Source organism: Trachurus japonicus, chromosome 8 (assembly GCF_045865225.1).
Source record: "Trachurus japonicus isolate A0001 chromosome 8, Traja_1.0".
NCBI lineage: Eukaryota > Metazoa > Chordata > Actinopteri > Carangiformes > Carangidae > Trachurus > Trachurus japonicus.
The window spans coordinates 31,626,317-31,648,240 of NC_140914.1; the positions used below are offsets into that span (position 1 = coordinate 31,626,317).

Genomic DNA, 21,924 nt, shown 5'->3' on the forward strand with positions numbered 1-21,924 from the left:
GATCAGGCCAATCCTTCATTGTTTCTTGGCACAGCTCAATATAATTTAACCTCCGCCCCCCTCTCTCCAATACACACACATACACACACACCACACAGTGTGTGTTAATGGGATAAGGAATATGTGGATTGTCCAAGTTAATGCATTCTCTCTCTGTCTCTCTGCCTGCATAGCTCTTCATGGCAGGCGCCATTTGTAATTTTATATCCCAGGATAAAGCACAGACATTGGACACCAAGGCCGACCTCTCTCTCTCTCTCTCTCTCTCTCTCTCTCTCTCTCTCTCTCTCTGTTGTTTTTGTTTGGGTGGCTGTTTCTCTGTCAGTATAAGTGGATTATTCAGGGAGGCGTCTAGTAAAGTTGGTGATTGTATTAAGCTCTAGTCCTACAAGCTAGTGGCAGAGACATTACGTGTCCTGTTTAATGGCGAAACAGCGATATGATTTAATAACATATTCCTCCTACACTCAGTGGCACGGCCTCTCTCTCTCTCTCTCTCTCTCTCTCTCTCTCTCTCTCTCTCTCTCCTTGGGACTATTCCTCAGAGTAAATAATTAGGATTCCAGCTTGTCTACTAGAAAGATAAATGGCTGACATGTGTGATGTGCTGAGAGCTGGAGCAGGGCTGGCCTGTCTAATCTTTAAAAAAGGAACAATAATAATAATGATTCATTATGGAAAAGAATTATTAGGAATTACATTGTTTCTGCGTCATTTATCCGATTTGTAAAACATTGCATTTGACACAGGATTGTTTTTTTTATTTTTTATTTATTAGGCTATATTAATATAAAATTATTGTTTTATCAGCATTTTATTACCCGTTGTTGTTGTTTATTTTACAGGACATGCATGCACGTGCATTCTATCTCCCATTTACTCCTTAGCTGTTAATTGTTGTTTGTTTTTATAAATGTAGCCCTACAGTCCAGGCCCAGGATTGTGTGTGTGTGTGTGTGTTTTATTATTATTATTTAAAGCAGCCAACCACATGTGTAGGAAACCACAGGTTTTGCAGTGTGTCTTACAACAGTTTAGTGTGTGTATGTTTGTGTAGTTGAGGCCCGACACACACTGGCCAACTCTTTATTGTTGTCTTGAGGCAGAAGTCCCAGACGCGCACGTTGCTTCAGAGTTCTGACGTTATAACGCAGAGCCGACGGCCGCATAATATCTGTGTGGGCCGCTGCTGTGGCCGTATTAACCCAGGGACGCGGTAATTGGCAGCAGTATAGGCCGAACAGTGGGAGAGCACACACACACACACACACACACACACACACACACACACACACACACACACACTCAGCCTGACAAAGGCAGCAGAGCCGCTTCACCTCTGCTTCTCCCCGGTTGGACGTGTTATCTCTGTGGAGGAGTGAATGCCAGGTGCTCTCTCGCGCCGGGCACGCGGGCCTCCAGCGGGCGCGGGGCGCGGGGCGCGCGGGGCCACCCCGGCGGAGAGCGGCAGATAGGGAGTCAGTCTGGGGAGACTCCCTCTGCTTTCTGCTCTGTTCCTCCCTTCAGGGACCACGATAGAGCACTCAGCTCAGCGACCCTAATGGATCACTGACTGCTGAAGCTTCTCCCTCTCTTTATCTGTCCTATCTGTCCCTGGCCTGTTCAGTCTTAGAGCAGTTGTTCTCATTTTTTTCGTTCTTATTGTAACATATGGGTCTAGACATAAACAAGAAAGAAAAAAAGGATGGAAAAATAGTCACTGCCTTAAATCTAACCCCACTCTCCCTTGACCAAAAATCCAAAATGACATTTTATAGCTTAGAAATAGCCTATTATTTCGTGTCACGTGGTCAGATTGATTGGCATTCCCCCTTTTTTTTTTCGTTTCTTCGTTGCTCGGTTTGGAACTTTCAAATATCTCGATATGCAATAACATGCTCCAGTTTTCTGTGAGCTGTTAAAAAAAAAAAAAAGCTCCTGTGATGCAATAACAGGCTGATATTCAGCAGCAACGATCGCTTCCGGAGATAGACTCCTCAGCTCGAGGATGAGTGAGGTAACAGCAGAGCAGATGGAATAGGCTACTACAGTAAATCACAGGCTGTGTGGAAGCCAGAGGTTGACAGAAGTAGGTTACCTACATCAGTCACCAGGAAAATTTACCGTACACACTCAGGCCGCATCCGCCATTACACAACCAGAGTGTCAACGTCCGGCTGGAATAACACCTGACACGGTGGAGTAGAGCTTTATTACAAATAACATTAAAAATGAATAGACACGAAAGACACTGAATTAATACGAACATTGCATAATTAGGCTATATTTAAACAATACTGAAAATAGGCTACATTTTTATTTCATTTTAATTATAAATCCAAGGTAAAGCGTCCTCGGGTTGATTGCTGAAAAAACAACAACAACAAAAAACAATAATTGGTGAATAACATAATGAAAAGGCTGATAAATAAATCTACAACTACTAGTCTATTACTATTAATAGTAACAGTAGATCGGCCAGACAACAACAACAACAGCAGCAACAATAGTTTTAATAATAGCCTAGCAACAGCAATAATCATAATAAATAAATATATAAACAAATAACCACAATAATAATAATTATAATAATACTAATACATTATTAGTACAATATTGATACATTTGATCACATGTAGCCTCGCTGTGATTTAAGGAAACAGTTCACATTAATCCTAGAATGGGAACACAGTTTGCCCTCCTCGTGCCCCCACCGGCAGAGCATCTGCAGGCTGTGCAGTGGGCTCAGAGGGGAGGGGAGGGGGAGGGTAAGGGAGGAGGGGTGAGGGGGGGTGAGGAAAGAAAAGCAGTGGTTTCTATTCATGTCATGGCGCCTTTCACTGAAGGAAGATGGATTTATCGCTCTTATTTCTTCATTCTGCCTCTCCCTAACCTTTCAGGTCAGATTGCAGGGGACCGTTGGAGGGACGCTGTCACGTGACCCCCGGTACCAAATGGTCTTCCGGCAGCGGCTTTCAACAAGGACCGGAGCAGCACACGCAGACGCCGCCACCTCTCTCAGCGATGCAGAAGACAACGTACTACGACAACGCCTCGACGCTCTTCGGGGGCTACTCGTCGTACCAGGTGCAGGGCGCGGCGGCGGCGGCGGCGGCTGCGGCGGCGGCCAACGGCTTCGGGGGCTACGACGCCCCGGTCCCGGTGTCCCATCACCAGCCGGCCTTCCAGTCGGCCACCCATCTGGATGTGGATTCGTACCAGCGCTCCGCCTGCTCGCTACAGTCGCTGGGCAGTAGCGGCGGCCACCAGCAGCAGCAGCAGCAGCAGCAGCAGCAGCAGCTCGCCAAGACCAAGGAGCTGAACGGCAGCTGCATGCGGCCCAGTCTGCCACCTGAGCACCACCCCGGCTCCCAGGTGTCCCCCCCACTGCCCCCCAACCCCAGCAGCGGCAATACAGGGCCTCCGCAGCCAGGGGGCAGTAACGGGGCCTCCCAGGCCTCCAAATCAGCCCCCAATAAGTCGTCCAATTCCTCCTCCTCCACGTCCTCCTCCTCCTCCTCGCTGCCCCCCAACCCCACCCTGGTCAAGCAGATCTTTCCCTGGATGAAAGAGAGTCGCCAGGCCACCAAGCAGAAAAACTGTTCACCAAGCAACAACTCTGGCAACGGTGTGTTGAGTTGGTGGACTGCCACCTGTCCCTGTCTTTCTGTCTGTCCCTGCTTTGATGCCCCACCCCACCCCCCCCACTCCTCACAGTGCCACAGCAGCAACATGTCTCAGCATTATAATTACTCCTCCTACACCAGTCTCTGTTTCTCTCTCTCATTACTCCTTTTCTCAGCTCATTCTCTCCTCCATCCATTTCTTTCCTCCTTCATTTTCCTTCCTCATTAGCGTCTTTGTTCCCATTATCCCTCCTTCTCCTTCCCATCACCACGTCCCTCTTTCCTCACCTCTCTTATCAACATCCTCTTTCAAGCTCCAGATCCCCCGAGGCTTTAAAAAGGTTTCTTCAGACTATTATAGCAAAATAGGTTTGTTTCCACAGGCACTGGATTAGACAGGGACGTGAACACAGGCAAACAGTCAAGCTGGTTATTATTTCTCTGTGGTCGGTGGCCCAGTCTGCTCAGGTCTAAATCCTATAAATAACATTGTCTTTAAATGAACTTCTGTGGCCGCTGAGCTAGATTCACTGAGGCTCTTATACAAGAAAGCTGAAAAATATGAACTTGAAATTAAAATCTTTTCCCTTCAAGTTATTCAACTGAACCTTTAGGTCTCTTTAAATCCTCTGCTGTGTCAAAGAGCCAATCGTAAAGCAGGTCAAAGGGCAGCGGGATGGCAGTGTTCCTGCAAAGCCAGAGGAGTGCTTAAGAAAACAAGTAAAGGCAGCAGGAAAATCTATATTGTTCCTGGCAATGCAAAGTCATGTACCTGTAGGCAGAGGAACGTTTTCCAAGCAGTAGATTAATCAGCTCTGTCTCACAGAAATTCTGTTTATATGCAACTCACTTGCAACAGCAAATTGCATTTTGAAGGAAACATAATTATGACCAGAGCGTGAGGGGGAAATGTCAGTTTCTGTATTTGTGAGGCCCCAGACATGTTGACACCGTGTCAGTGAAATGTTCACGTAGCCTACAACATGTTTGTTTTAGATCAGGGGTGTCAAATGTGTGGCCCGTGGGCCAAAACCGGCCCACCAGGGGGTCCAGTCTGGTCCACGGGATGAATTTGCCTATAGTATGAAAATTACATAGAAGAGGCATCATATTGTTGAAATCACATGTATTTTTACCAAGAAATTGCAGGTTGTTGATCATTTTTGTAAAAGGATCGTTCATTAACTGTAAATATCTTCATTTGGTTTAATATCTTAATTTGTAGTACTTGTTTTTCTTTGCACTAAAACAAAGGGAAAAGTTTAGAGTTGTCATTATTTATAGTTTATTATGCTGTTATTTTACTGGTGCGGCCCACTGAAGATTAAATTGTGCAGTGTGTGGCCCCCTGAACTAAAATAAGTTTGACACCCCTGCTTTAGACAAAACATCTAATCTTGCAGAACAATATCCACTTATTATGGCTCTGACAATGTGAAATATAAATGCTTCTGTTGAGACTCTTGTAGCTTTTGCTTCAGGTTAGAAAAAAGTTCCTAGTGTAGTTTAATGTAGAGGTAGTTTACAGTCACTCCAGACACAACATTATATTTACATTTAAACAAAAACCCTCATCTCTCCTTAAACTAGACCACAGTGCTTTTGTTCTACACACAGGAATCTGGTCTCTGGTGTGACAGCACTGTGCCTTGAGCCTGCTGCTAAAAAAATGTAGCACTTGATTTGAAAAGAAAATGTTGCTTCCATTAGAAAAAGAAAACATTGCCCGCAGTAATCCAGCCAGCGATTAAGTTGCAACCACAATGTAACTGAGAAAACAGTCTAGCAGGAGGTGATATGAGCGCAGACAGGACTGGACCCATGCCATTATTACGTCTGTGTGTTAAGTGCAGAAATGGAGTCGGGGGGCCGTTTCCTATCCTAGCATAAAAACTGACTTCCTCTCCAGCCTTGTTGTAACAGTGACATTATATCAGTACAGGTCTTTACTAGACTCACTGATGAGATGTGGTAAGGAAGGCACTGGGATGGATACACTGCTGTTGATTGAGAAACAGTTTCATGCATAAGAAGGAGTGATTTAGACACTTTTTTCTTTCTCTTAGAGCAGGGGTGTCAAACTCGTTTTAGCTCAGGGGGCCACAGACCGCACAATTAGATCTCAAGTTGGCCGGACCAGTAAAATAACAGCATAATAACCTTTAAATAATGAGAAACAATGTTTCCCTTAGTGCAAAGAAGAACAAGTTCTTTATTAAAGGGATAGTTCACTCAAAATTGAAATTTCACTCATTATCTACTCACCCTCATGTCGACTAAGGGCTGGGAAAAGTTTCAGAGTCCTCCGTGGCTTCTCTGAGTTACAGGGGGTCTCGGCATAGTCAGTGCATGTCCATATAACGGTTGCAAATGGATACCAACCAAAAAACATCCAAATACCTCCATGCTGCTCGTATGTAATGTCCGTCTTGTATTGAAGCCCCAAAATGCGAAATTGTCCCGAAAAAAATTAAATAAGTCTATATTTCAAGCTTGTTTGTAGCGGAAGCTCCTCTTCCCGGTTCGTCAAATTTGGACGAACTGGGGAAGAGGAGCTTCGAAAAGACTTTTTTTTTGGGGGGGGGGACAATTTCGCATTTCGGGGCTTCAATACAAGACGGACATTACATACGAGCAGCATGGAGGTATTTGGATGTTTTTTGGTGTGTCTTTTTGTTACGAAGACAGTTGGTATCCATTTGCAACCGTTATATGGACATGCACTGCTACGCCGAGACCCCCTGTAACTCAGAGAAGCCACGGAGGACTCTGAAACTTCTCCCAGCCCTTAGTAGATAATGAATGAAATTTCAATTTTGGGTGAACTATCCCTTTTTTTTTTCTTTTTTTTTTTTTTTTTTAAAGTATATTTTTTCGGCTTTTTGCCTTTATTTGATAGTGATGCCAGTAGAGATAGACAGGAAATGGGGAGGCAGAGAGAGGGGGAATGACACGCAGGAAAGGTCTGCCCGACGCGGGATTCGAACCGGGGACGCCTGCGGCGAGGACTGTAGCCTCTACATGGGGCGGCCGCTCTACCCACTGCGCCACGCACCGCCCCAGAACTATCCCTTTAAGATGTTTACAAAACATTATGAACAACCTGAAATATCAACAATAGGCTACTTTCCTCTTCTGTCTTGGCAAACTCGTCCTGCAGGCTGGATTGGTGGGCGTGGTTTTGGCCCACGCGCTGCGACACCCCGTCTTAGAGTATTCACTGTCAGATCTGAAGAGACTCGACTTAAATCAGTCAGATGTGATTGACTTTCTCATCTGTGACAAGTCAGCAGCTGATTGCAGCAGCAGCACTGTCACTCCAGCTGCCAGGAGCCTCCAGCCAACAGCCTGTACACCTTCATTCATACACATGCTCCACTCCACCCTGCACCTCCTCCTCCTTTTCTTGCTCTCCGCCCTCCTGTTATGATTTGACTTCTCGTTGCTCTCCTTCCTCCCCTTCCTGGCCTCCTCCTCCTCTCCTCCTCCTCCTCCAGAAGCCACTGCAAGAAGGAAGATATTAACAGGATGAATTTAAATGCCATGTATGATAACAGATGAATGGATTTTCAGAGAGGGGAGAATGACAAGCAGATATTTGAAATGAAAGAGAGAAAGGATGATACATTTGAATATCATCTGCATGAATGATAAAGAAAACAATCACTGGCAGAAGAAAGTGTATTTTATTTGAATTGGTAGTTATCAATGAGAATAGAGGGCGCTCTGCCGTAATGAATATGAGTCTTCAAGAGTCTTTCTGTTGACTGAGCAGAGATTAGACTGTTTATTGAGGAGAATTTGAAGCAGTCGTTTAGATGACACAGTGGTTACCCCTCTCTCTCTGACCTTAGAAATAAATACCAGTGAGAAAAATATAATAGAACTATAGAGGGACAGCATCTCAGTGCTTGTTAGGAACTGTACTGAATCAGCTCACACATTGGAAGCATTTATGTAGACATGAGAGTTTCACCTGGAGGAAAAAAAAACATTAAGGCATTTATCAAAATTAATCAAAATATTATCACAATCACAATCCGGCCCAGGGCAACATCCAAATGGCAGGAGCTGCAGTATGTCTAATAAAGGTAAACTGTCACAACAGACCATAAATTCATCTTAGCAGTGACACAGAGACGACCCAGCGCACGAATCCAGACTTGAGCACAAGTCCCAACAGAAACCCCAGCATCACATTTCTACATTCATTCCATTGTAGGTGAACTGTAACGACTACCACTGCATATGTTACTGCTCTGTTCTGGAGGGAGACATTTTTAAATGACACATTAAAAACAAAACCAGCTGTTGTCAAATCAAAACGAATAGAAAAATAATCCGACAACATGTGATAAAATCTGTTTTTATCATGACGAAAAACGTGCTGAGAAGTTTGACTGTAGCTGGCGAGCAGAAGTGAAGTGCACATCAGCCTGTGTAGTCCCGGTGCTGCACCTCCTGTTGCTGCCGGGGCTTCGTCTTCCCAGCCAAGATGCAATTTATCCGCCCTCGGCCAGCTCCGAGGCCTCGGCCTCTTAATAACTGCCACTGTTATGAAGTGTTGACAACTAATATCAAGGGATAATTCAGCCTGCCTGGACCCCCCTCTGCTTTATTAAGAACTGGAATGATTTCTGTTTCCTCCAGCATGCAGCCTGATAATGTTTTCTTCTCTCTGCCTTCCTGCCTCGCTCAGTTTTTATTTAATCTTCTTTTCACCTGTTTCTTATTCTGTCTTCCTCTCTGCTTCATTTCTCCCGCATTTTCTCTCTTCATCTTCAAGGTTTTTCTTTTTTTCCCCCCTCTTGTATTTTTTTCTTCTGTTTTCTCCATACACAGTTGTTCTCACTGGCTGTGTCTCTGTTTTGTGTCCTCAGCATCAGGAGGGGCGGAGAGCGGGAGCAGCGGGGAGAAGAGCCCCACCAGCGGCTCCTCGGCGTCGTCCAAGCGTGCCCGCACGGCCTACACCAGCGCCCAGCTGGTGGAGCTGGAGAAGGAGTTCCACTTCAACCGCTACCTGTGCCGGCCGCGCCGCGTGGAGATGGCCAACCTGCTCAACCTGTCCGAACGCCAGATCAAGATCTGGTTCCAGAACCGGCGCATGAAGTACAAGAAGGACCAGAAGTCCAAGGGGCTGAGCTCCAGCTCCGGAGGGCCCTCGCCCACCGGCTCCCCGCCCCTGACCATGCAGTCGTCCGCCAGCTTCCTCAACTCCATACACTCCATGGGAGGGGGGGGCGGCGGGGGTGGGGGCTACGACGCCCCGTCCCCGCCGTCCTTCGGGAAGCCCCACCAGGGAGTGTCCTACTCCATGTCCACTGCCTATTCCAACGTCCCCATGAAGGGCTGCCCCTCCCAGCAGAAGTACGGCGCCCCGGACCCGGACTACGGCGACCCCCACCCCCACCACGGCCTGGTGCAGGCCAACAGCGCCGGCTACGGGACCCCCACCAACATGCAGGCCAGTCCGGTCTACGTGGGGGGCGGCAGCTACGTGGAACCCATGCCCGGCTCGGGGCCCTCCATTTACGGGCTAAACCACCTCGGCCCCACGCCCCCCCACCATCAAACAATGGACTACAACGGGGCGGGGCCGATGTCGGCCGCCAACCAGCACCACGTGGGCGGAGGGGGCCCCCCGGGTCCCTGCGAGCCGCCCACGCACCCCACCTACACGGAGCTGTCGGCGCACCACACCTCCACTCAGGGCAGAATCCAGGAAGCACCCAAGCTCACTCACCTGTAGCAGGTTTGGAACAAAACAAATGACGACGTAGAAAACTAGCGAAGACGACAACAGAACGAGTTAACACGACGAGACTCACTAACAGACTAACTACCATGTGGGGGGCTCCACCGCTACTGCTGCAAGGGGGACGACAGGAGAGACAAAACAAGACAGGCAACAGCCATCCTGCGGTTTGCCCCGCGCTCAAACGGCCCCGCCCCGTTTGCCCCCGCCCTCAGAAAGCCCCCGTCCAGTCTTTCGCTGGTACCTTAAAAGTGCAGTTACTTTCATTTCAACCAAACAGAGGTGGTGTCTGTAAGCTAGTAGCTGCAGCGAAGCCAAACCATAAAACATTAACGTTGCCAAAAAAAAAAAAAAACCCGAAAAAAAACCGAGCAAAGATAAAATGAACTTCCTGCAAGTAGTTAAATCAATGGTAGCTGCCAGAACCTTCAAAGAATTTTATAGTCTTGGACCAAACTCACTAACTTCTCTCTACTGCTTCAGCCTCACATCCTCATACAGGAAGTGAGCAGCACAGAGAATAGTTGTTCAATGTCTTTTAAACCTCTCATTAGAAAAACAGAACTTTATTTCTTACCAATGTTTACAGATTTTAACACGAAGCCTCTCATGGACCTTCACCACGTATCACTTAGTCCCAGGGCAGCCAATCATTCTGTAGACATGGGATGCATGATGAGTCTTTTTTAACGCCGATACAGATAACTGATAACTTCCTGCTTCTCATCACCGATACCGATAACAGTTTTAATAGTTTATATAGGTTAAGAAAGGCAAAGATGTAGTGAGTAAAGATGAATTTAACATTATAGCTCTGCCTCCGACTTAACCAAATAATAGAACCAACATCACTACTGTTGTAATCACAACAAAAACAACAGCGGTTATGACTCTTCAAAAAACAGCATTTATTATAGTTTTAAATCAACTTGAAGATGAGCAATGTCAAGGCAATGTTGGCTAATTAGAACTGGCTCTTGTAATTGTCAAAAAAATGTTATTATTGGACTTATCTGTGTATTTTTGCCGATATTTAATGGTCGATTATTATCAACCAATATCGGGCCAATATTTCTCGGTACTAATAGTTACCCTGCATCCTACTGTAGACATGGAGGACAAGGTGGACAGTCAGTCGTCCTCCACACTCACATCAGTAGCTGCGTGTGTACACTGAGCACCATTGTTGAATCTCTATTCATTAAGTTAATAATCTGCTGCGTTCAATCAATGGTCCTTCAAAGTAAAGTCTAAAATAAAACATTCTGTCTTCTATTTAAATTAGCCAACAAATGAAGTGCAGCATAATGATCTGCTAGTGATAACATCCTCCCTCCAGTGTATTCCTGGACAGTTCTCGCTCAGACGGAGGAGACTGCAGCAGTAGTTCAGATAGCACGTAGTTTAAAAAAAAAGCCTATAAAGCTCTGTTACAACTAGTATGTGGTTTTAAAATTGTACTTTGATAATAAAATCAGCCCGTAAGACACACACACACACACACACACACTCAGGCAGCTCTCCCGCCTGGTAAATGAAATAGTTGAGATTTTAATGGGCAGTTAACGAGGTGGGTAGATTTATGACGCCCAGCTCTCTCCCCTCCAGGCAACACATGCTGTTGTCAGCCGGGCCGAGCCGCCGCCTCTCCATCAGCCCCCCCCCACACCCCCCCGCTCCCACAGAGTGCATCAAAACCCCCGGATGGCGCTCCCCTGGCCTCGCCGTCTCTTTTTGTCTCCTGTCGTACCTGTCTCTGTCCATTCAGACCCCAATCACAAGTAACACACTGTCTCCTGTCTGTGGCAGCAGCACACGGCTTCTGAAGGAGGCCAAACTTTTCCACCGCCCCACACTGACACCCCCCCCCCCCCCCCTACCAACCCCAACACACACACACACACAGACACACACACACACACACACATCCATCCATCACTCATGCATATGTACTCACCACCATCACTCTAACAGGGTTTATGAAGCTACGAGCTCAGAGGCTAGACCGGCTCCCATAGACACAACACAGTGTGTTAGGCTACGTTAGCTAATCACACCTACACACACACACACACACACACACACACACACACACACACAGGGCAACACTAAGCTAGCCTCCTTTCGTTGACACACATCCACAGCCGGGTTGTTCCAGCTGTTGACATCTTCAAACAAACATGGAAGAGAAATCTTTAATGTTCTTATTTTAGCACATCATCGACACAGGGTAAATAATAAGAGTGGAGAACACTATTTATTTATGTTTGGGTAAGTCATTGCCCTCCTCTCTCTCTCTCTCTTTCTCTCTTTCTCTTTCTCTCTCTCCCCTCCTCTTCCTCCCTCTTTCTCTCTCTCTCTCACTTTGGAAGGGTTCACTTACATTAGCGCCACACCAATGCGTTAAAGTCCACATTTTTTTATTTTCTTTTGTTCTCACATATCTTGACTTTTTAACGTGGATACAGGGTATATATATTTGAACAAAAATGCATGTCCCAGAAATCTGAGCTGGTGTGCATCACACATTTTAAAAACCACTGGCTTTATTTGACCGGAGCAGTCAGTGAGGGCAGCGCGGGGACGACACACACACACACACACACACACACACATACACACACACACACACACACACACACACGCTAATGCCCCTACAACACTCACTGATGCTCTGACAGTGAACCAGTGGTTTTTAAAATGCAGATTCATACAAATGCTTTTCACATCTGGGCATCATTGTTGCACTTAGAGTTTACATTTTGATGGTTAAAGGTAAAAAATAATAATAATAATGATGAAATCTTATTTTGAAGACGGAAGGCCCTCCAATCAAAGCGTCTTTCGTCAATGTGTGTTCAAGTGAACATTCATATCTAAATATTTATTTGTTATAGCCAGTTTAAAGAAGACCTTCTGTTTTGTATTATTATTTATCCTTCATGTATTTATATCAAGAAAAAATACTGTACTTTTTTAGTATTTACCTGTTATGAAAGAAAAAAAAAAACAACGTTGTGTTTCTTCTTGTCCATTGTACTGAAATTTTTTTAGTTCTTGTATTTTAGAAGAAAATAAGTAGTTTTTATGTTCCTATAATGACCCTTGTACATAAATGTCTTGGCTTGTACAAGGAAAAAGGCGAGGGTGGGGATCGATGACCCGCCCTGGCATAGTCAGAAAAGTTAGACAAACTATTAGCTGGAGAAAAAAAAGAACGAGTCTTTTTTGGAGAAGAACAACTTCTTTCTTTGTCATTTGTAGCTCCCTTTTCTTTGATTGTTGAGAGAGTTGTCTGTCAAACAATTCTTTAATAAAAGGTTATGTTATTCAGAGCTATCGTCAGTTTTGTGAAGAACTCCACTCACTTTGGTATTGGTTGATAAATCCCCCTCCCCCGCGGGAATAGGCTGAGACGTTATCAGGTGAAAACTTGCTGACACCGGTGGTATTGGTTGTCAGGGCAACACGAAAACATAGACACTGAGTTCCTGCTGGCCTTCAGGAGGAGCAGAAATCAAACAGCAGGCCTATGAAAACATCCAAACTAGCTTCAGCACATGCAACTTTTTAAAATTATGAACATATTCTTCTTAAATCAGCTTGGTAAGTTCAACAAATAGGCTAATAGATCAATAAATAATCTGAAACCTTAAAGTCAAAAGGTCACTATACTTCTCCTTTAATGTTTTAAAGGAGGTATACGTACGTTTATAGCTGTTGCTACAAAGCTAGCGTAAGCATTATTTACCTCTAAAAAGAAACATTGCAGCTTCAGCACCAAATGAATTCCTTTACTCATTAAGAGCTGTCTCACTCTCTAACATTTCTCTTCCTCTATACTGAAGTTAGCATGCTAACCAGCTAGCTCCAGCCCGCTCAGGCAGCCACTCCCAGAAGAGGACGCCTTATAACCTCTTGTACTGTAAAGTCAACGACTTCCCAGGCCGGTAAGTGATGCTGATGTTATGCTATGTAGAAATAGCCAAAAACCTAGACAAGTAGCTTCTTTAGAAACATGACTAACGCTCAGTGTTTGCAAGTATTTCCTCTCATACGTGTCACGTGTTGGATCACATGGTCTGTTAATGCTGCTCCGGACCCAGACCAGGTGTCGCCGCGAGGCCTATCTGGTTCAGGGACCACCTGACACTGATGCCAGTATTGAATATCGAGTCGATAGCCTACCTGAGGCTAAAAGCGTCACTGTCAAAAAAAACTATTATTAAATGTCAAGGCCAGCTCTGCATGTAACATGTCAGCCATTAAAAAGAAACATCTTCACCCTTTAAGTCTGCTCTTGTCTTTACAAACTACACAGAGCGACGGTTGGTAACTTGGCAAATGTAGCAGTCACGGCCTATTATGCTACTGTTAGCTGGTGGCCGGTGTTCATTTACCATAGCAACGCCAGCGCCGAGCCTCCACTGATTCTATAGTGTCAAATACTGGGCTGTATCCCAGCTCAGCTCTAAAGTTACAGCCAACAGTGATTCTCTAGTAAAATCTAATACCTGAATCTGCAGCTATGATCGTGCCAGACCTCTCAGACTTTGTGGCTTTTGTCTGATTACTCTAAATCACAAAGCTCCAACTCAGTGTTGATATCAGTCAAAGCCGCCCTCACACAACTGAACCTGACAGATGTTTTCAGCAGTGGTAACTGTCACAGCTGGTGATGAAAACTGCAGACATAGTAGGCCTACACTACTGGAGGAAATGCTGGAATTATAGGCAGCGATATGATGATTAAAGAAAATAATGTGTTTTGATGGTAAAGTCAGCAGGACATGCTGCTGATGTGTCCATGAGCAACACGCTGCCTGAAACCCAGTTTGACCTTTGAATTCTGTGCTTCACATGAGAAAAATCTGCTCCTCTACATGGACATTCCTCAGGATCCCTGATGAGTTCAGAGTTTCAGAGCCAGTTCTCAGTGTGAGTGGTCTGACTGTTACTGATACTAAACTATCTTCTCTCAACAGGAGGGTTCTTTTAATTTTTTTTTTATTATTGGTGTTTTTTTTTTTCATAAATATAGGAGTGATCTTTTAGTGAGCAGAGGTCTGACTGTGTCCAGCAGATGGTTGGAGCTGTGGAGCTGTCTGTCATTTCCTTGACAGGTCTCAGACTGGAGTGTGTTGATCTTTTTTACTTTTCAGCTCATCCCCCATTAGATTGTTGTTTTTTTCTTCTGCACAAATTGTATGATTGGTGTGAAAAAGTTACTGTTGAAAAAGTGATAACACGTGTTTCAGTGACAGGAAACCACACATATTCCACCTGTGACCTAAACCCAACTCACTCACTGACTTCTACAAACTCACACACACACACACACACACACACACACACACACACACACACACACACACACACACACACACACACACACACACACACGCACACACACACACACATATTTCCTCTGTTCATATTTATGACCAAAACAAAAAAAAAGCCCGAGGCCTGCGCCTTGCATGGTCACGTGATCTCTAACCCCCACCCCATCTCTCTCTCTCTCTCTCTCTCTCTCTCTCTCTCTCTCTCTCTCTCTCTCTCTCTCCCTCTCTCTCGCACGCGGCGTGTGCTCAAAGGCCCGAGAGCAGCTTAAAACTTGGAACATAAATCAGGCTCCCATAAATAATGGCCGCACTTCCCTTTACATCTCCGTTGGACTAACAGACAATAAAAACACCAATAAGCAGAGATTGGATCTAATTTATTGCCTCATAAAAACAGACGAAGAGCTCGGCTCGGCTTCAGCAAGGCAGGCGCAGCTGAAACCAGTCCAGCTCTGACTAGAACACACACACACACACACAGGCGTTACTTTTCTGGATCTGTAACTTAGTAGGAGTTTAGAGTTAGGGTTAGTTTAGTTATCTGAAGGCGGAGGGATCTGTTAATAAAACACCAGAGGTCTTTTAAATATATGAATTTGATAGCATGCTAAAAGACCTCTGGTGTTTTATCAACATAAGGTTAGGGTTTTATAGTGCATATATATATTTTTAGTTCTATTAGTTTAGTTTAGTTTTAGTTTTATAGTGTGTGTGTATATATATATATATATATATATATATATAGTATCATATACTAATGGTTGTTTTTTTGGTAGCCTACTGCATAAATCCGTTTTTTCCCCAAACAGACTTGGGGGGAAGGAGAATGTACAATTATGTAGCATCTGAGGCATCTGAATTTGTTTTACAGGTTGTTTCCTGTAAAACAAATTCAGATGCCTCAGATAGACCAATCAAAATCCAAATATGAATTATTGTTAATTAAACATTTAATTAAGTAAATTAAATCCAGTGGCTTAAATGGAAGAAAAAAAATAAATCTGTTATTACTCGTAGCCCATCACTAAAGTGTGAACTGCTAAATAGAATTAAATGGATTAAGATAAAATAAATCAAAACTGGATGAAATGAGATGAGTCATACAGAGTTTAGGAGTTAGTCCGTGTGCTCCCCTGAAACGACGGCAGGACCAGCTTCTCTCCACCACAACACTTACAAATCTATTTTAAAAATTATAAAAGACAAAAAAAAGAGAGAATAAAATACAAAAAATAAAATTTAAAAACAAAAAAGAAAGAACGTGGTTCCGCGTATTGTGTGACCCTGCAGCTCAGTCAGCAGCTTGTGTGCTGTGTTTGCTGAGTGAGTGTGAGTTGAGAGTTGAGCCTCGGCCCACTCACTGCCTGCGCTTTCTGCTGCGCTCAATGGCCTTCACTCCTTCACTCCCACACACTCCTGCTCCTTCTCACTCCTTTTTCTTTTTGTCAGATCCCTGGGAACGATGTGCGAGCCTCACATAGTTTACACCCGTTTTTTTTAAGTCTGATAACTGCTCCTTTTTTTTTTTTTAATAGATGCAATATTTCGCGTGACGTTTCCCCGTGCGCGCGCGCGCATAGTTTTTCGATGCGCGCAAAAGTCATGAGAAAAGAATCAGAGGCAGTGAAAGAGAGTGGAGCTGCAGGACAGAGACAGACTGGAGCTTTCCTTGTTATGCAGCAGAGAGCGGAGCTGCTGTCAGCCTCTTTGCAGGGAGAGAAAGATTGATCACCGACACTTTTTTCTTTTTTTTTTCCACTCGGGGTTCCTCGAGCCCTCCCTAAAAAATATCCTCTGCTAAACTCCCGAGGTCTTGATCTTTATTTAAAAAAAAAAAAAATCTACATGTGCGTCCTGTTAGAGTGTAAAGGGCCTCCTCGCGTCTCTACTGCAGCTGGATTATTATTTTTTACTATTAGCAGGAACATGTTTCACCTCCTTCGGTGTCGTGGAGCGACCTCGCTGTGAACTCTCACACAAATTTTTAACACACTCACACCAGTGGAGGGGAGAGGAGAGGAGGGGGGGGGGGGCACAAACATGGAGGCTTGCAGGGAGAATTCTGCAGCCCATGTGCCAGACTATTTTAGGTCCAGATTATATTTAGACAATATTCTTCAGAACACAACCCACAGTCCAAACAACAAAATAAACACAAAGTCCATGAAATAAAATAAAAAGTCGACTTACACCCGGAGGCACCCGTCATCTCCCCACAGTCAAATCTAACTCTGTCTCAGTTTGAAGCCAATCTGTCTCTTCCTCTCTACCGCTGAGTCAAACACCTCCATCCTCCTCTCTCCTCCTCAGCTGCTGCGCCATCTAAAACAAGCCTCTCCAACTTTTTTTTGTTTTTTTTTATGTCTCTCTGTCTCTGTGTGTATGTGTATGTGTGTGTATGTGTGTGTGTGAGTGTGTAAGTTGGGGATTTTCAGCCTCTTGTCACACTTGATAAGATTAATGAGCTGAGTGCTGTAAACATCTTCCCTCTCTGGAGGAAGGAGCCATATTGCAGACAGACAGTGTCCTGCTCCGTCCAGCTCATGTTAACCGTCATGACATCACCCAGATAGAGAATCCATAGAAACGCTCCCCGAGCTGCTCTATTGTTCCCGGGGCTTCGGGGATGCTCTGCTCCCGCCGCCCACACGGCGCACATGGCGACCGGCCTCCCGTTTTTTTTTCTTTTTTTTTTTCCTCCCCAGAATTGTACCCCCCGTTAAGACAAAACAATAGCGCCCATCATGTGATATCGCCTCTCTCTTGCCATAGCATTTGGTGGAAAAATAATAATGCTGCTTCCCACAGCCATCACTGCCGCCAGGCCCCGGCCCCGATTGGCTGCTTTCGGCTCACATGACCAGGAATTGGCTGCAATTTCGTCCCATAGTTCTTCAGTTTAGCTTACCCAGGTCCCCATACGCTAGTAATATCACCAATATACACAATTATTATAGCCACCGCATTTACGCCATTGCGGGCTGGAGCCTATATGATCGTGCGTTTTTTTTTTCTCCATTTCGTTTTAATTTCTAACAGGCTGTATTGTGTTGTGTGCGCGTGTGGTGTGTGTGTGCCTGTGTATATGTGTTTTGTTTGGTGTTTTGTGTGTTTTCTTTTTTTTCTGGGGGGGGACTGGATTGTTCGGGGGTCTCGCCGTTTGAGGGTGAAACCGGTTTGTGGGAGCTATGAATTTTGAATTTGAAAGGGAGATCGGTTTTATAAACAGCCAGCCATCCCTAGCAGAGTGCCTGACGTCCTTCCCCGCCGCCCTGGAGTCATTTCAAACTTCATCAATCAAGGAGTCGACAGTAATTCCGCCTCCCTTCGAGCACACCATCCCCAGCCTCAGCCCCTGCACAGCCAGCCAGCCGAGACCGGCTGCTAGGAGCCAGCAGAACCGGAGAACCACCGCCACTAATGGCCTCCAGACGCACCACCGAGGCGCCCAGCAGCCCGGACCGCCGGGCCAGGCCCCCGCCACGGCCACGGCGACCCCGGCCGGTCCGCTGGCCCACGAGTTCCCCTGGATGAAGGAGAAGAAGTCATCCAAGAAGTGCCCCAAGCCCGGGGGCAGCTCCGGCGGTAGCGGATCCATCATCCCCCCCGCCTCGTCCTCCCCGTCGCCCACCGCCTCCGGGTACGCATCGGCGGGCATCGAGTCACCCACAGGTCGGTGTATATGATGGGATGGATGTGCATGTGTGGCAGCGGTGTGAGGTGGCGTGCAGCTTGTGCTTTCTTTGCATCTGCATTTTCTTTTTTATACATCCACTTCAAAAAAACAACAACAACATTCATTCCTTGCAGCATTGGTGAGATGACATTGCCTATTTCTTACTCAGTGTGTGTGTGTGCGCGCGTGTGTGTGCGTGCATGTGTGTGTAGCTATTGTGCAGTGCTGTGATGCTGTGTCAACAGGGAAGCCATATCCCCCCCCCTCTCCCTGCATTATGCTGCAGTGCTCTGCACACTCTCTCATCACGCATTTAAACATGCACCATTAACGCCTCGCGCACATCTAGTCTAATCTATTCCACCTAAAGAATCTGCACGTGCGTGGAGCTATATGTAAAACCCCGTCCACAGCAGCAGCAGCAGCAGCAGCAGCAGCATCCTCTCATCCCTACACCTCCATCTGGAGCTGCAGCTCCTAAATGTCCACATACTAGATTATTATTATTGTTGTTGTTGTTGTTGTTGTTGTTGGTGTTGTTGTTGCTGCTTTTAAAGATGCACATGTGTTGTGTTACTGTTAGAGAGTGTTTCAGTCTGATCACTGAAGCTGTGATTCCACATCAGCAGCAGCTTCGCCTTCATGTTATAGATTCATAGCACAACTGAGATGGTGGCCATGTTGGATTGAGGTAGGAAATATAATGGCGAGGCAGAGCTAACGGACATGGAGGTGGGGGTTGGGGGGTCTAGGCTATAGTCACACACAGCATACACACACACATACAAATACACACACACACACAAACAATATGATTTCCTGTGGTTTCCTGTATTTCCCTCTGACCTTCACAACAAGCTGCTTTATTTTATTTTTTCCCTCTTATTTTTCCCCACACACATAAAATCCCTGCCACACTCATTTGAAATTAAAATCCCATGTTCTCTCCTCTCCTCGCCCCAATTTCCTGCCTTTTCTGATCTCATTCATAAAGTCACTCATTCTCTTATTTGTGTTTCTGACAGAATCCGCCACATTCGCTTCACGTCGATGTTCCCACATTTCCCCGCACATTTCCTCTCTTTCCCGTGATGTATTTATTTCTCCTCCTCTCACGCTGCTGCTGCACTTTACACAGCAGCGGAACCCACTCTGACATTCTGATCATCTGTCTTTATCTGCGCTTTCTTCTGCGGTTTCTATTATGTTTGACTATTTTACAGCCATATGTGTGTAGCTGCCACTGTAATTGGAGGGGCTATTTTTTACGAGTGTGTTTTGTGTTTTATTATTTATTATAGCTTTATTATAGAGCGCGCGGGGCCGAGGGGATTTGAGCTCGATGCTGCAGCAGTTTATTTCTTGGCTTGGAATCTTCCAGGCCATAAATTTATAGAGGTTATATACATGGTTTCCATCAAGGAGATTACAATTTGAAATTAGAATGAAATATAAAAACAAAATTAAAAAAAGATAATAGCTGAAGATGTAACATAATAAATCCTCTTTGTCTGCTGCTTTTATTTGTCTATGTCTCCCCGCAGACCCGAGCCAGGTCGGCCTGGATGCTGGAGGAGCCGGGTCCCGCCGGCTGCGCACCGCGTACACCAACACGCAGCTGCTGGAGCTGGAGAAGGAGTTCCACTTCAACAAGTACCTGTGCCGGCCCAGGAGGGTGGAGATCGCCGCCCTTTTGGATCTGACCGAGCGACAGGTTAAAGTTTGGTTCCAGAACCGGCGGATGAAACACAAGCGCCAAACCACGCACCACAGGGACGGAGGAGGAGGAGGGGGAGGAGGGGGCCATGAATCCAGCGACCCGGGTGGGTTCGAGCCGCTCGAAGGCACCGATGCCTCATCTCCGTACTCCAGCCAGCCGCTGGAGGCATCTGGCACCGGGGAGGCCACGCTGCTGAAGGCCGAGGCGGGGAGCGGCGATCCATCTTCGGCCGCAGCTGCCACCGCCTACACTGCTGACAGCGGGGACAATGCACAGCCCACGCCGCAGGATGTAGGCCGGTCGAGCCGCCCCGAACGCCCACCGCTGCCTGGAGACTCTGGCTCCCCCGACGCGGCTGCGACGCACCATTCCCCCCCACCGGCCTTCACAAACTCCACCGACACCAACCCGAACCCGAACCCGGGTCTGGTGCAGCTGAGCGAGGCTGGGGCCGCGGCAGCAGCAGCAGCAGCAGCAGCAGCAGCAGCAGCAGCCACGGCGACAGACTCGTCTTTCCCCGAGCAGCGGGATCTCTCCATCACCGTCCACCCCCCCGCGCCCTCCTCGTCCGCGCTCCCAGACTTGGCCTTCTTCGCCGGGGACGCCTGCCTGTCGCCCAGCCTGCAGAGCTCCTTGGACAGCCCGGTGGATTTCTCCGAGGAGGACTTCGATCTATTCACAAGCACACTGTGCACCATAGACCTGCAGCACCTCAACTTCTGAGGCCGGCTGGCTGCACGGCAGAGCCCGGGGAGAGGGGGCGCAGCGCGGACTGGCCAGTGGAGGAACAACCGGCGGAGGAGACTGAGTTGTTTGAAAGGAGGAAAAAGCTTCTCGGCAACATTCCTGAAACATTTCTGAATGAAAATTATGTTGGTTTTCAAATATACTTTTTTGTCTTCTTGCTGGTTTTATTTTGCGGATATAATGTAGTTTAAAAAGATGCAGTTGATTTTATGTTTTTTAAATTTTTATTTTTATTCTAAAACATCGAAGGGAAATAGTTTTTTTTTCCCCCCACGAGCGGAACGTTGTGGATTTTTTTCTCCCTCTTGTCCAAATTGCAGGTATTTATTGCCTTTTTGCTTCTGATCTTTTTTTTTCTTTTTTCTTTTTTTTTGTTAAATGATTAACCCTTATCAGTACGTGTGGATTTATTTCCTCTAGTCCATTCTGGTGCAGCTTCATGGATCCTTAACTTCTCAGGAACTGTTCACGGAGTCTATAGACGCAGACAGCCGGACTGCTTTTAGAAAATTCTCATCTGAAGAATGAGTTCGTTCTCTCTCTGAACGAGACAAGAGGGGAGGGAGGCCCTGCTGATGACCACAGTTTTAGACCCTAGTTTATTTATTCAGATTCTTTAATAGTGAAAATCCAAATTATTTATTGTATATATATTTTCATAGTGGAATTATAATAATAATAATAAAACATACAAACATTTATGATTGTTTAATGTTCTTTTATTTTTGAATTAATTGTTGGAGTGTATACACACACACACACTCCTATATATATATATATATATATATACCTACACACACACACACACACACACACACACACACACACACATATATATATATATACACACACACACACACACACACACACACACATATATATATATACACACACACACACACACACACACACACACACACATATATATATATATATATATATGTGTGTGTGTATATATGTGTGTATATATATATATATTTACACACACACACACACACACACACATACTGTATATATATATTTTTCTCGAATTCTTATATTTTGTAAAAAAAAAA

The 21,924-nt window shown here is 45.6% G+C and overlaps 2 protein-coding genes across 4 annotated transcripts in view; both read left to right on the forward strand.

Annotated features, from left to right (window-relative positions):
* hoxb3a (homeobox B3a) overlaps window positions 1–20,177 on the forward strand; it is a 51,218-nt gene extending 31,041 nt beyond the window's left edge. For 2 of the 3 annotated variants that reach the window (XM_085785183.1, XM_085785185.1), the window contains 2 exons: window positions 2,901–3,628; window positions 8,507–11,986. In XM_085785183.1, the coding sequence (XP_085641309.1) occupies window positions 3,025–3,628; window positions 8,507–9,375 (1,473 nt within the window). In that variant the 5' untranslated portion in view covers window positions 2,901–3,024 and the 3' untranslated portion in view covers window positions 9,376–11,986. Of the gene's footprint in view, window positions 1–2,900; window positions 3,629–8,506; window positions 11,987–19,946 lie in introns of those variants that run through there. The other variant, XM_085785184.1, reaches the window with a different exon arrangement.
* hoxb2a (homeobox B2a) lies at window positions 17,343–21,570 on the forward strand. Its single transcript, XM_085785186.1, has 2 exons — window positions 17,343–18,398; window positions 19,947–21,570. The coding sequence occupies exons 1-2, from the start codon at window positions 17,915–17,917 to the stop codon at window positions 20,843–20,845; spliced, it is 1,383 nt and encodes a 460-aa protein (XP_085641312.1). The 5' UTR covers window positions 17,343–17,914; the 3' UTR covers window positions 20,846–21,570.
* Window positions 21,571–21,924: the final 354 nt, after the last annotated feature.